At 47.7% G+C, this 13,013-nt stretch overlaps 1 protein-coding gene and 1 long non-coding RNA gene across 2 annotated transcripts in view; one reads left to right on the top strand and one right to left on the bottom strand.

Moving 5' to 3' along the window:
• LOC147008251 (uncharacterized) overlaps positions 1-13,013 on the bottom strand; it is a 298,248-nt gene that overhangs the window by 33,067 nt on the left and 252,168 nt on the right. The gene's annotated exons all lie outside the window — the stretch shown is intronic.
• On the top strand, positions 4,928-9,557 carry LOC147008252 (uncharacterized). The gene is made up of 2 exons (XM_085865266.1): positions 4,928-6,119; positions 9,352-9,557. Exons 1-2 carry the CDS (start codon positions 5,078-5,080, stop codon positions 9,453-9,455), a joined length of 1,146 nt encoding a protein of 381 aa, XP_085721392.1. The 5' UTR covers positions 4,928-5,077; the 3' UTR covers positions 9,456-9,557.

Here is a 13,013-nt window from a genome sequence, read left to right on the forward strand (position 1 = left end):
ATCGAAATTTTGTTGAAAAAAAAGTTGCAAAAATTTTTTTTCTCTAACAATTTTTTTTTGGGGGGGGGGTTGGAAATCACTAAAAACATGTAGAAATGCAAAAAAAAAATAAAAAATCGAAATTTTGTTGAAAAAAAAGTTGCAAAATTTTTTTTTCTCTAACAATTTTTTTTTGGGGGGGGGGTTAGAAATCACTTAATACATGTAGAAATGCAAAAAAAATAATTCTACAACAATTTTTTTTGGGGGGGGGAGTCCAAAATCCAAAATCTAATGGCATGATCCTTGGACCATACCGAACCCACCCACCAAGTTTCGTCGAAATCCGTCGAGGAATTTTTCCGTAATACAAAAAATTTAACATTTTCACGCTCACGCTCATGCCGGGGGTATCATCGCTTTTGCTCTCTGTTCTTCGAACAGGCGAGCTAAAATGAATGAGAAGAGGACAGAGCAGGACAGAGAGCCAGCCAGCCAGGAGCAAGCCAGCTAGGAACCACTCAGGAGCCAGCCAAGAGCCGGAGGGAGCCAGCCAGCCAAGAGGAGATGAGAGCGCTCCTATCGTTGTCATCCTCATCCTCCTCCACCTCTTCCGCGTGATCGCGAGCCCGGGCGATCACTTGGGCTCATCTTGGCTGGCTGCGGTGGCGCCGCGTGAGTCCCCGGCGACCGGAGCTCCTGGAAGGAGGGATCGTCCAGCCACGCATTCGCAGCCAGGTAGCCAGCCATCCTGCTCCTCAGCTCCCCTATCCTCTGAGCTGAAGGCTGAATAAAGGCTCCAGCCACAACTTTTCATGTGTGTGTGTGTGTGTGTGTGTGTCCGTGGACCCGTCTGTGAAGTAGTGAACTGCATAAGTATTTTGCCTGTATAAATGTTCACCTTGCATTTCTTTTAATCGGTATAACTCTGCTCTTCCGTGCTCCCCTCATCCCCCCCCCCCCCCCAATATTGTTGAATAAATGACCCGATTGTTAAATGTTTTCAGCTCGTTTGTGTCCATTCCTGCATTGGCTGAGCGTGTTGCGTGCTGAGGAAATTATCAGGCCATTGTGCCGCAGTGGCGGAATAATCTGACCGACGGAACTTGGCGATTGAAACCGCTCGGCATCGCACACGGAACGAGCTCGCGAAGCGGCTCGGTTTCGTACGGGTTCCCTTGAGGGTGTGAAGACTCGGTAGATCGCCACGTGGTCTCTTGGTATTTTGAGATTTGGCGAATAATCCTGTACCACGTGGTGGAAATATTGACCCTTCATGGTCCAAAGAGACCCGTACTCTCCAGACTTTTCCGAACGGTACGATCTGATTTCTGGGCGATCGGTCGAGCCGACTCTACTGCTCCGTCTAGCGGTCGGACTTGTCGGCCGACGGCCCGGCCCCGCAACAATATCACCAGCAATGGTAATAAAATGATGTTTGGGGACATTCTCGATGACGAACCTCAGGTCATTGCATAAATTGTTAATGTCGTGATCAGTAGTGCAATTTGTAGGGCTGCAATAACGAAGTACGGTAGTGTTAGGGTTTCCTTCTAGTTCGCGAAATAATTATTCAAAGAATGGCACACCTTCGTGAACAGTCGAACACCGACGTGTACACACTCTGAGATGGATGTTGCCATTTATGTCAGAGCACATTAATGTACAACCTGTGACTATTGTGCAGATGAGGATCGTGCAGATCTTTCCTTAATTATCTCAACGAAATAGAACATGGTGAGCTGAACCAGCGTGGCTTTCTTTCACCGCACCACTTCATGGTTGAGCGAGTTATATCATATATCGCAGGTCTGCAAGAGCTCTGCGTTCGTTATCATCATCTTCATCATCATCATCATTATCATCATCCTCATCATCATCATCTTCTTCCTCATCTTTTTCATCATCTTCTTCATCATCTTCATCATCATCATCATCATCATCATCATCATCATCATCATCATCATCTTCACCATCATAATCATTATCATCATCTTCTGCTTCATCAGCATCATCATCAATATCATCATCTTCTTCATCATCATCATCTTCATCTTCTTCATCATCATCATCTTCTTCTTTCTCATCATAATCAGCACATCAACATCATCATCTTCATCAGCGTCTTTATCATCATCATCATCATCTTCATCATCATCATCTTCACCATCATAATCATCATCATCTTCTTCCTCATCTTCTTCATCATCTTCTTCTTCATCACCTTCTTCTTCATCATCATCTTCATCATCATCATCTTCTTCATCATCTTCATCACCATCATAATCATCATCATCTTCATCATCAACAAAATTTGTCTTTGTCAGGCAATTGGTCCCATGATGATCATTTTCATGGATGGGTTGCACAAGGTACATATACTGTATGCAGTATTGTACACCGCTCCTTCCCGATTCCATTTCCAGGTGATGCATGTCCACCCACAATGGTACCCAGACAGTCATCGCCGGGCGTCGAACGAAGGGAGTACTCAGTATTTACTCCATTTGTTTGTTTTCTTGTTTGTTTGTCCGGGCGATATCTCAGCCATCCTTTGAGCGAGAAACCTGAAATTTAGCGACAAAAGTGAAGATGTGCTTTGGCAAAAAACTTTTTCTATTTTTTTGATAAATCAATTAATTGATTAATTACTTGATTATTATCGATTTATTAATTACTTATTTATTTTCTTTCTTTTCTGGCCAACATCTCGGGCACCTTTTGAGTGAGGGAGCTGATATTTGGACATGACGGTGACCAAGTGATTTGGCTATAAAAAGGTATTTTTGATTTATTGATTCATCAATCGAGTGATTATTTAATTTTCAAAAAGTTACAGATTCAGATGAAACAGTGATGGTTTAGGTACACCATTAGCCAATTGATTAAGAAATTAATTATTTTACGATTATTATTTATTTATATTAATTATGCAATTAATTAATCGATTATTGCACACCGCTCCCTCCCAATTCTGTCTCCATGTGTTGCGTGGTGGCAGATAATGTTGTGCGCTGGAGGATTTGTTATTTATTTATTTGACATGGGAGTGGTGTACCTTGAATGTACCTCAACTTGATTCTCCTTTTTAAAATTATAATCTACTTTCAAAATATACTCGTGAGACGCATCCAAGCTTCGAGTTCACACTTCTCAATGCCGCTCAGCCGGAGCACACCGGGCACCGGCATCAGCGACGAGATCGCCTGCACCGTGTCCACAAATGTCGAGCAGTCCTTGCGAACACCCGTGGTGAGGATGGAGCGCAGAGCAAGTACCGCTGTGGTTGATGCGCCCAGGCGTTGCAAACGGGCCGCTGGGACAGACCGAGAGATGCAGAGCAGCAGGAACTGCCTGCTCAGGACCTGGGACTGTGCTTTCCCACACATCAACATGAGATCGAGTGCGTCCCACTCCCTCCAGCGCCCAGAACACTTCGTTTGTCCTGATGGCGAGCTCACTCCGAGCGCAACCTGAACCTGCTCTTCCTCTTAGGCCTCGGTCGTCGTCCTGGCATCCTTCTTCTGCGCCCACACTTGATTCTGCCATTCTTGCTTGTCAGCCGTTTCCGACACAGCGGTCAGGGCCACTTTCAATGGATCGGTCATCGCCTCGGCGATGAACTTTTTACTTTGGCCACGTAGCTTGGAACAGCTTGTCAAGCGACCGGCCACCCTGCATGCCAACGCTGTGCACACCGCCGACACAATCACAACTTCAGAACCCATCACCCAAGCTCGGAGTGACAGCAGAAGCTTTGAAATCCACGGACGAGCTGTGGCCGGAAGGGTGTTGGTTGTTGTTGTTGTTGTTGTTGTTGTTGTTGTGGTTCTTGTTTGGGATCAATTTTTGAAATGTGCTCCCATTTGTCAGATAGCTGCCGGACCACACCCACATTTGTCACTTGACTCCACCCACAATGGTACCCAGACAAAATGATATGTCCTCCATCTTGGTTTTCTGGTGGGTTGAACACATTAGGCCTGCAGGCCGCTGCTTACTATACACTGCCCGGGTTTTTTTAAGCTCGCCTGTTCGAAGAACAGAGCCACAGCGATACCCCCGGCATGAGCGTCAGCGTCAGCGTGAAAATGTTAAAGTTTTTGGTGCAAGTTATTTAGAAGCTTGCCATTCATTTAATATGTGGACATGGATGCTGATATTTGGCATGGAAGTTCCTTTGGGATATATTATTGATGCAGTGAAGTTAAAATTAAAAAAATAATTTCAAATGTTTTAAATTTTTGACCCGTTTTGAACTTAACTTTTTTGTAGCAGATCGACGTTAAAGTTTTTGGTGCAAGTTATTTAGAAGCTTGCCATTCATTAAATATGTGTCCTCGGATGCTGATATTTGGCATGGAGGTTCCTTTGGGGTATACTATTGGTGTCGTGAGGTTGAAATTAACAAATGATTTAAATTTTTTTTTTTAATTTCAACCAAAGATTGTGTCAAAGCCACCCAATGCTCGCCTGTTTATACGAGACACTTGTCATTCATTTAATATGTGTACTGGTTTACTGATTACAATATACAAATACATATATTGTTTTAAAATTATTTGGATCAGACTTCACTGCAATGCTTTATAAAAAAATATTATTAGACAAGTCTTTTATAAACGATAAATGCATAAACAGGCGAGCATCGGGTGGCTTTGACACCAACTCTCAGGTTTTATTTGCGTCGCACCTTGTGACCACAGTGCGGTCATTGTTGTTTCTTGAATGGTGGAGGTGAGAACTTTTGAAAAGTAGGCGTGAGCGAACAGATTGAAACCTTTGGCTGTGAACAAATGGTCATCAAACTTTGATTGTCGAAGTCTTGGGGCAGGAAGCTGCATATTTCCACAATGTGTCTCCTCTAAATGTCATTGTCATGCACATTCTTTAACCACATCTGTTTTTTGAAGGAAGCTCATTGCTGGTGTATATTCTATTGCAGATGCTGGGCTTCTGAAAAAAAAAATTCTGGCTGAAAAGAGCACGAGACACTCTGAAGGAGACTGAGGAGGTTATCCCCTGAACGTCACACAATTGCCATTGTCCGTATGCCGGCTTCCGACTCTTTCAAGGTGCTCCACGTCATCACATCACCATGAATGGACTGAGTGCTGAGCAGCAACGTCGGATTGAGGAGAACAGGCAACGGACCCTTGCAAAACGAGCGGAGAGGTTATCCTTGGGTGATCAAAGCGGGCACGTCCAATTCCGGCCTGCTCACAATGTGTCCGGTGGTGGCAGCACCGGGAATTGCCAAACTGGAAAGCAGTTGCAGTGTCCCTCCTCCTCAACGGGGTCGTCTGGGACCTCGTATAATACCAATTGTGTTGGCAAGGAAACGCACTTCAGCACAACCTCAGTCCAACATGATCAAAAAGACAACAGCTTCCTTCGTAATAGTATGGAAGTCAAGCCCCAAAGGGTCTCAGCTGTTTTTCAACCCACCTCAGGGCTTGTGTCGACCAAAACACCAGGTAACACCCATAAAAGTTGTGGTCCTTTAGCAAGTTCCAGCTTCGACTTCAAACCCTCCTCTTCCACACCCATTTCATCAGCTGTGGCTTTGAAGAGCATAAAGAGCCCACCTTCCTCACCTGTTTTTCAATCCACCTCAGGGCTTGTGTCGACCAAAACACCAGGTAACACCCACAAAAGTTGTGTCCCTTCACTAAGTTCCAGCTTTTACTCCAAACCCTCCTCTTCCACACCCACTTCATCAGCTGTGGCTTCGAAGAGCATAAAGAGCCCACCTACCTCACCTGTTTTTCAATCCACCTCAGGGCTTGTGTCGACCAAAACACCAGGTAACACCCACAAAAGTTGTGGCTCTTTACCAAGTTCCAGCTTCCACTCCAAATCGTCCTCTTTCATGCCCACTTCATCAGCCGTGGCTTCTAAAAGCATAAAGAGCCCACCTGTGAGCAATGCCGAAGTGTCGTTGCAGCCTCGGTTTCCCTCGACAACATTGTCACGAAGTATGACTCGCAAGGAAAGCCAGGAAACAAGATCTGAAGGACCACTGGGATCAGGTGTCCAGGGCTGTTGTGGCCCTCTATCACCTGAACGTTTCAAGGTGGAAGTCAGCTATCAAGTCGAACTCATCGTGATTTTCATGCGCAAACCCAGTGGATTGTTTGGTGAGTATCCTGTAGGTTTGGGTGGATTGTATGGTGAGTATCCTGGTGGATTGTATGATGAGTATCCTTGAGGTGGATTGTATGGTGAGTATCCTGTAGGTGTAGTTGGATTGTATGGTGAGTATCCTGTAGGTGTAGTTGGATTGTATGGTGAGTATCCTGTAGGTGTAGTTGGATTGTATGGTGAGTAATCTGTAGGTGTGGGTGGATTGTATGGTGAGTATCCTGTTCCCTGATAACCTGCAAACAATTGCATCCAGGTCCAACCCATCAGTGGATACAAAACGTAAACTGTTCATCCTGGTGGAGGTGTGCGCTCTACCGAGTACCATTCTAGTTTTGTTACACAATGCCATGTTGCCATGACAACCTCCAAAATGGCTTTGAAATCATCTTTGATAGCTTCCAGTCAGCCATTGGTGACTTCATCTTCACACAACCACATGATGACCACCAGGTTCAAATCCCAAGCCAGGTTGGATGGATTTTCAGGTTCGAGCAAGTTTTCATCTGGATAACTGCAAGTGTTAGGAAACTATTCGTTCTCTGAATGTTTTGATAGTTCGCCATGAAAGAGTTCCATGTTCATGTTGTGTACAGCATCTTGGTGTTTGGTTCACGTTTCCAGTGAGAATTCTGCTCACCAATGTTCATCAATTTCACTTTATCCCGGTGATGATTTCAAACCTCACAAGCCTTTCTAAACACCCTGACTAATGTCGTCTGTTCTCCCGAAGCAGTTTCGTGGGTATGGTTACAATCCAGGACGGGTCACACCTCCAACTCAGTGACTAAGATGTCCCACAAGTAAAACAAAAAGACTGCCAACTTTCAGAGAACGGACTGATTCAGATGTTTCATGGTTAGATTTCGACACAGCTAACCCTCCTCTTCTCACGTCCCACTCTCAACTCCAGGAATCCTCCTCGATGAATGAGTTAAGTCTGGCGTTGGCTTTGTGGTTTGGGTGGCTGGCTTGGGATCCCAGGGTCCTGAGTTTGGTCCCTGTTGGCTGCTGAATTAACACCAGGTGGGTTCTCTCCGGCTGTGTCATCCTTCCAAGGTCGACAAAATTAGCACGAGTGTACTGGTAACAGGGGCACTGCATCAGTGGCATAGCCGTGTCCCCAAACCGATGATGCAAGGAGCAGCCACAATGATGCACACGAGAGTGTGTGTGTACTAATTAGTTTAATTGACATGTTCATTCCGACTTGCGATTTCAGTGCATTTTAATTATTTATTTAATTTTATTCCTTTATTTATTTTTTGTGACATTGATCTCAGGCTCACGAGGGACCTGCATGTACCTTCCATTCCGGACATATAAGTGAGAAGATATCAGTTACACCGAGAACGACACTCGCTGGAGTGGATACCTCCACCAGACTGGACAGGTTTTTTGGGGTTTTTTTTCAATACCTGGTCGAGGCTCATGGAAGAGCGAGGACAAAGAACAGATCAGGACACAACATGGCAAAGGGAACAGCAGGAGAAAGGGGAAACGCTGGTCAGAAGGGCGGAGGAGAGACGTGGACAGAAAAACAAGGGAAGGTAGATGTTGACGGACAAACAAGGGATACAGGTAACGACGAGGGTAAGGGGAGAACACAAGGGGTGAACAAGATGGATACATAAGCAAAACCCTGGGAGGGGTGGAAGTGGTTTAACGGGTGTAGGACAAATCATGGCTTTGGATGGGGGATGACCTGAGATGGTGGTGAACAGCTGTCTTGAAGACGAAGAATGAGATTGCAGAGAATGTGGAATGTCGTTCCACAGGCGGGAAAAGAGAGGAATACATGAGTCGAGGTGAGCAGTGATTCTGGAGAGAGTGGCTTGTGGATTGCGTGCGTCGTGCAGATACTTGGGGACAAATCACGGAGAGGGCAGAGGGTGCAAGACTAGAAATGAGGCAAAAGAAGACAAGAGAGACCACCGACCTGTTGGCGGTGGTGAAGTGATCGGCCCATAGATTCAGCTTCATCGCGAGAGTCCAATGATATTGAAGGCCTTTGTTTCCACGGTGTCAAGCAAAGCAAGACGTGAGGCAAGGGAGCCAGCCCAGAGGAGAGAGCCGTACTCCATGAAGCTGCAGATGAAGGGCTTGTAGGAAGATAGGAGCTCAGGTGTGCCATGAAAGGACTTCGCACGATGGAGGATCGCCAGTCGGAGTCTGGCTTTGGAGGCCAATTTTGAAATGTGGCTTGTTCAAGAGAGATCATGGCTAAGAGTGAGACACAATAGTCTGAGTGACTGAACCTTTTCAAGAGGGTTGTTGAGAAGGGATATGGAAGGGTTTGCAGTGCGGTCCTTTTGGAGAGAGAGAATGAGTGTCATGGATTTATTAGGATTGAAAGACATATTCCAAGTGTTTGATCAGTTTGTGATATTGTCAAGGTCTGAGGAGAGGGAAGAAGCTGCCACCTGTCTGTCAAGATGACAAGGGATGTCACGGCAGAGAATGGAGGCATCAGCAAAGAGATGAAGAGGATTTTCCAGAGAGTCAGTGATATCATTGATGAAGATAAGGAATAATATGGGGGCCTTGAACACTGCTTTGATGTTCTACAACCATGACAGGGAGAGCGGATGAAAGGGTTCTGTTGACAACGAGGGTGGAGGAAGTCAGTTACCCATGAGTGGAGTTGGCCTTGGATTGCACAGACAGACAGTTTACAATTTGTATCTCACGGATAGGTGGATCTGCATCCGGACCTGAACCAAAATTTAATCGGTTTGTTCATGTCACCGAACCAACTCATTCACCAAGTTTTGTCATAATCCATCCACAACTTTTTGAGATATCGTGCTGTATATCACTTTTGGCGATTCCTTTAAACAATGGACATCCACCTATAAACAACATAGAATACCGATAAGCTTTAAACCATCAACATACTCCTATTATCAATCGACATATACCTATAAACAATGGACATATACCTTGAAACAACGGGCATACACCTGTAAAACTGTGAAATAAATAAATAATATAATATAAGATAGAAAAACCTGGTTGTTGATGAACACTGTCTTGAACAAGAAAGTGGGCAAGTGGTTGTTTTTCTGGGTCGTTGATGCAACACTTGTGGTTGCTTTGAAAACAAGGTAAACTGTTTCCAGGTTTGTTGTTGTTGTTTTTATTAATTTTCCCTCTGTGCTGTTATTTTGTGGTTTTGTCCAAACTTGGACAAACACCGGAATCAATACCATGCACATCTCTTTGCAGATGGTGCGAGTAAAATGTGGAGCTTTGCCACAGAAGATCATGACAACCTTTGTAAGTACTGTTACATAATTCATCCAATCACAGCCGTGATCGAATCAGGTTGAGAACATGTCATGAGGAATATATATCTGTAAGATGAATGAGAAATGTTCAACAGTTTTTGAAATATCGCGGACGAAAACGTACATGAACAGATGATGGGACATGGAGGGATGATGGGGATGGAGGGATGATGGGCATGGAGGGATGATGGGAGGAGGAGGGATGCTGGGACAAGGAGGGATGATGGGCATGGACGGATGATGGGCATGGAGGGATAATGGGAGTAGGAGGGATGATGGGACATGGAGGGATGATGGGACATGGAGGGATGATCGGCATGGAGGGATGAAGGGACATGGAGGGATGATGGGACATGGAGGGATGATGGGACAAGGAGGGATGATGGGACATGGATGGATGATGGGACAAGGAGGGATGATGGGACATGGAGGGATGATGGGACATGGAGGGATGAAGGGACATGGAGGGATGATGGGAAATGGAGGGATGATGGGACATGGAGGGATGATGGGATGTGGATCGATGATGGGACGTGGAGGGATGATGGGACACGGAGGGATGATGGGACATGGAGGGATGATGGGCATGGAGGGATGAAGGGACATGGAGCGATGATGGGCATGGAGGGATGATGGGACACCGAGGGATGATGGGACAAGGAGGGATGATGGGACATGGAGGGATGATGGGCATGGAGCGATGATGGGACATGGTCGGATGATGGGCATGGAGGGATGATGGGACGAGGAGGGATGATGGGACATGGAGGGATGATGGGACATGGAGGGATGATGGGCATGGAGGGATGATGGGACATGGAGGGATGATGGGACATGGAGGGATGATGGGCATGGAGGGATGAAGGGACATGGAGCGATGATGGGCATGGAGGGATGATGGGACATGGAGGGATGAAGGGACATGGAGGGATGATGGGAAATGGAGGGATGATGGGACATGGAGGGATGATGGGATATGGATCGATGATGGGACATGGAGGGATGATGGGACATGGAGGGTTGATGAGATATGGATCGATGATGGGATATGGAGGGATGATGGGATGTGGATCGATGATGGGACATGGAGGGATGATGGGACATGGAGGGATGATGGGACGAGGGGGGATGATGGGACATGGAGGGATGATGGGACATGGAGGGATGATGGGCATGGAGGGATGATGGGACATGGAAGGATGATGGGCATGGAGGGATGATGGGACATGGAAGGATGATGGGCATGGAGGGATGATGGGACATGGAGGGATGATGGGACATGGAGGGATGATGGGACGAGGAGGGATGATGGGACATGGAGGGATGATGGGCATGGAGGGATGAAAGGACAGGGAGGGATGATGGCCATGGAGGAATGATGGGACACGGAGGGATGATGGGCATGGATGGATGATGGGCATGGAGGGATGAAGGGACATGGAGGGATGATGGGACACGGAGGGATGATGGGACAACGAGGAATGATGGGTCAAGGAGGGATGATGGGACATGGATGGATGATGGGACACGGAGGGATGATGGGACATGGAGGGATGATGGGACAAGGAGGGATGATGGGACATGGATGGATGATGGGATAATGAGGGATGATGGGAAGCGGAGGGATGATGGGACACGGAGGGATGATGGGACACGGAGGGATGATGGGACGAGGAATGATGGGTCAAGGAGGGATGATGGGACATGGATGGATGATGGGACACGGAGGGATGATGGTACATGGAGGGATGAAGGGACATGGAGGGATGATGGGACATGGAGGGATGATGGGCAGGGAGGGATGATGGGACACGGAGGGATGATGGGCATGGAGCGATGATGGGACATGGTTGGATGATGGGCATGGAGGGATGATGGGCATGGAGGGATGATGGGACAAGGAGGGATGATGGGACATGGAGGGATGATGGGACATGGAGGGATGATGGGCATGGAGGGATGATGGGACATGGAGGGATGATGGGACATGGAGGGATGATGGGCATGGAGGGATGATGGGACATGGAGGGATGATGGGACATGGAGGGATGAAGGGACATGGAGGGATGATGGGACATGGAGGGATGATGGGCAGGGAGGGATGATGGGACATGGAGGAATGATGGGCATGGAGGGATGATGGGACATGGAGGAATGATGGGATGAGGAGGGATGATGGGACATGGAGGGATGATGGGACATGGATGGATGATGGGACAAGGAGGGATGATGGGACACGGAGGGATGATGGGACATGGATGGATGATGGGACAAGGAGGGATGATGGGATATGGAGGGATGATGGGACATGGAGGGATGATGGGCATGGAGGGATGAAGGGACATGGAGGGATGATGGGCATGGAGGGATGATGGGACATGGAGGGATGAAGGGACATGGAGGGATGATGGGACATGGAGGGATGATGGGATATGGATCGATGATGGGACACGGAGGGATGATGGGACATGGAGGGATGATGGGACAAGGAGGGATGATGGGACATGGAGGGATGATGGGACATGGAGGGATGATGGGCATGGAGGGATGATGGGACATGGAGGGATGATGGGACATGGAGGGATGAAGGGACATGGAGGGATGATGGGACATGGAGGGATGATGGGCAGGGAGGGATGATGGGACATGGTCGGATGATGGGCATGGAGGGATGATGGGACATGGAGGAATGATGGGATGAGGAGGGATGATGGGACATGGAGGGATGATGGGACATGGAGGGATGATGGGACAAGGAGGGATGATGGGACATGGATGGATGATGGGACAAGGAGGAATGATGGAACACGGAGGGATGATGGGACATGGATGGATGATGGGACAAGGAGGGATGATGGGACACGGAGGGATGATGGGACATGGAGGGATGATGGGCATGGAGGGATGAAGGGACATGGAGGGATGATGGGCATGGAGGGATGATGGGACATGGAGGGATGAAGGGACATGGAGGGATGATGGGACATGGAGGGATGATGGGATATGGATCGATGATGGGACATGGACGGATGATGGGACATGGAGGGATGATGGGACAATGAGGGATGATGGGACATGGATCGATGATGGGACACAGAGGGATGATGGGACATAGAGGGATGATGGGACAAGGAGGGATGATGGGACAAGGATGGATGATGGGACAATGAGGGATGATGGGAAGCGGAGGGATGATGGGACACGGAGGGATGATGGGACACGGAGGGATGATGGGACATGGAGGGATGATGGGACGAGGAGGGATGATGGGACATGGAGGGATGATGGGACACGGAGGGATGATGGGACATGGAGGGATGATGGGCATGGAGGGATGAAGGGACATGGAGGGATGATGGGACACGGAGGGATGATGGGACAATGAGGAATGATGGGTCAAGGAGGGATGAAGGGACATGGAGGGATGATGGGACATGGAGGGATGATGGGCATGGAGGGATGATGGGACATGGTCGGATGATGGGCATGGAGGGATGATGGGACATGGAGGAATGATGGGATGAGGAGGGATGATGGGACATGGAGGGATGATGGGACAAGGAGCGATGATGGGACATGGATGGATGATGGGACAAGGAG

The sequence above is a fragment of the Eptatretus burgeri genome, chromosome 20 (assembly GCF_056783735.1).
Source record: "Eptatretus burgeri isolate ZD-2024b chromosome 20, Ebu_testis_v1, whole genome shotgun sequence".
Taxonomy (NCBI): domain Eukaryota; kingdom Metazoa; phylum Chordata; class Myxini; order Myxiniformes; family Myxinidae; genus Eptatretus; species Eptatretus burgeri.

Coding starts and splice junctions, on each gene's coding strand:
- LOC147008252 (XM_085865266.1), top strand. CDS start 5,078: ATGAATGGACTGAGTGCTGAGCAGCAACGTCGGATTGAGGAGAACAGG. Junction 6,120..9,351: donor CAAACCCAGTGGATTGTTTG/GTGAGTATCCTG, acceptor ATCTCTTTGCAG/ATGGTGCGAGTAAAATGTGG.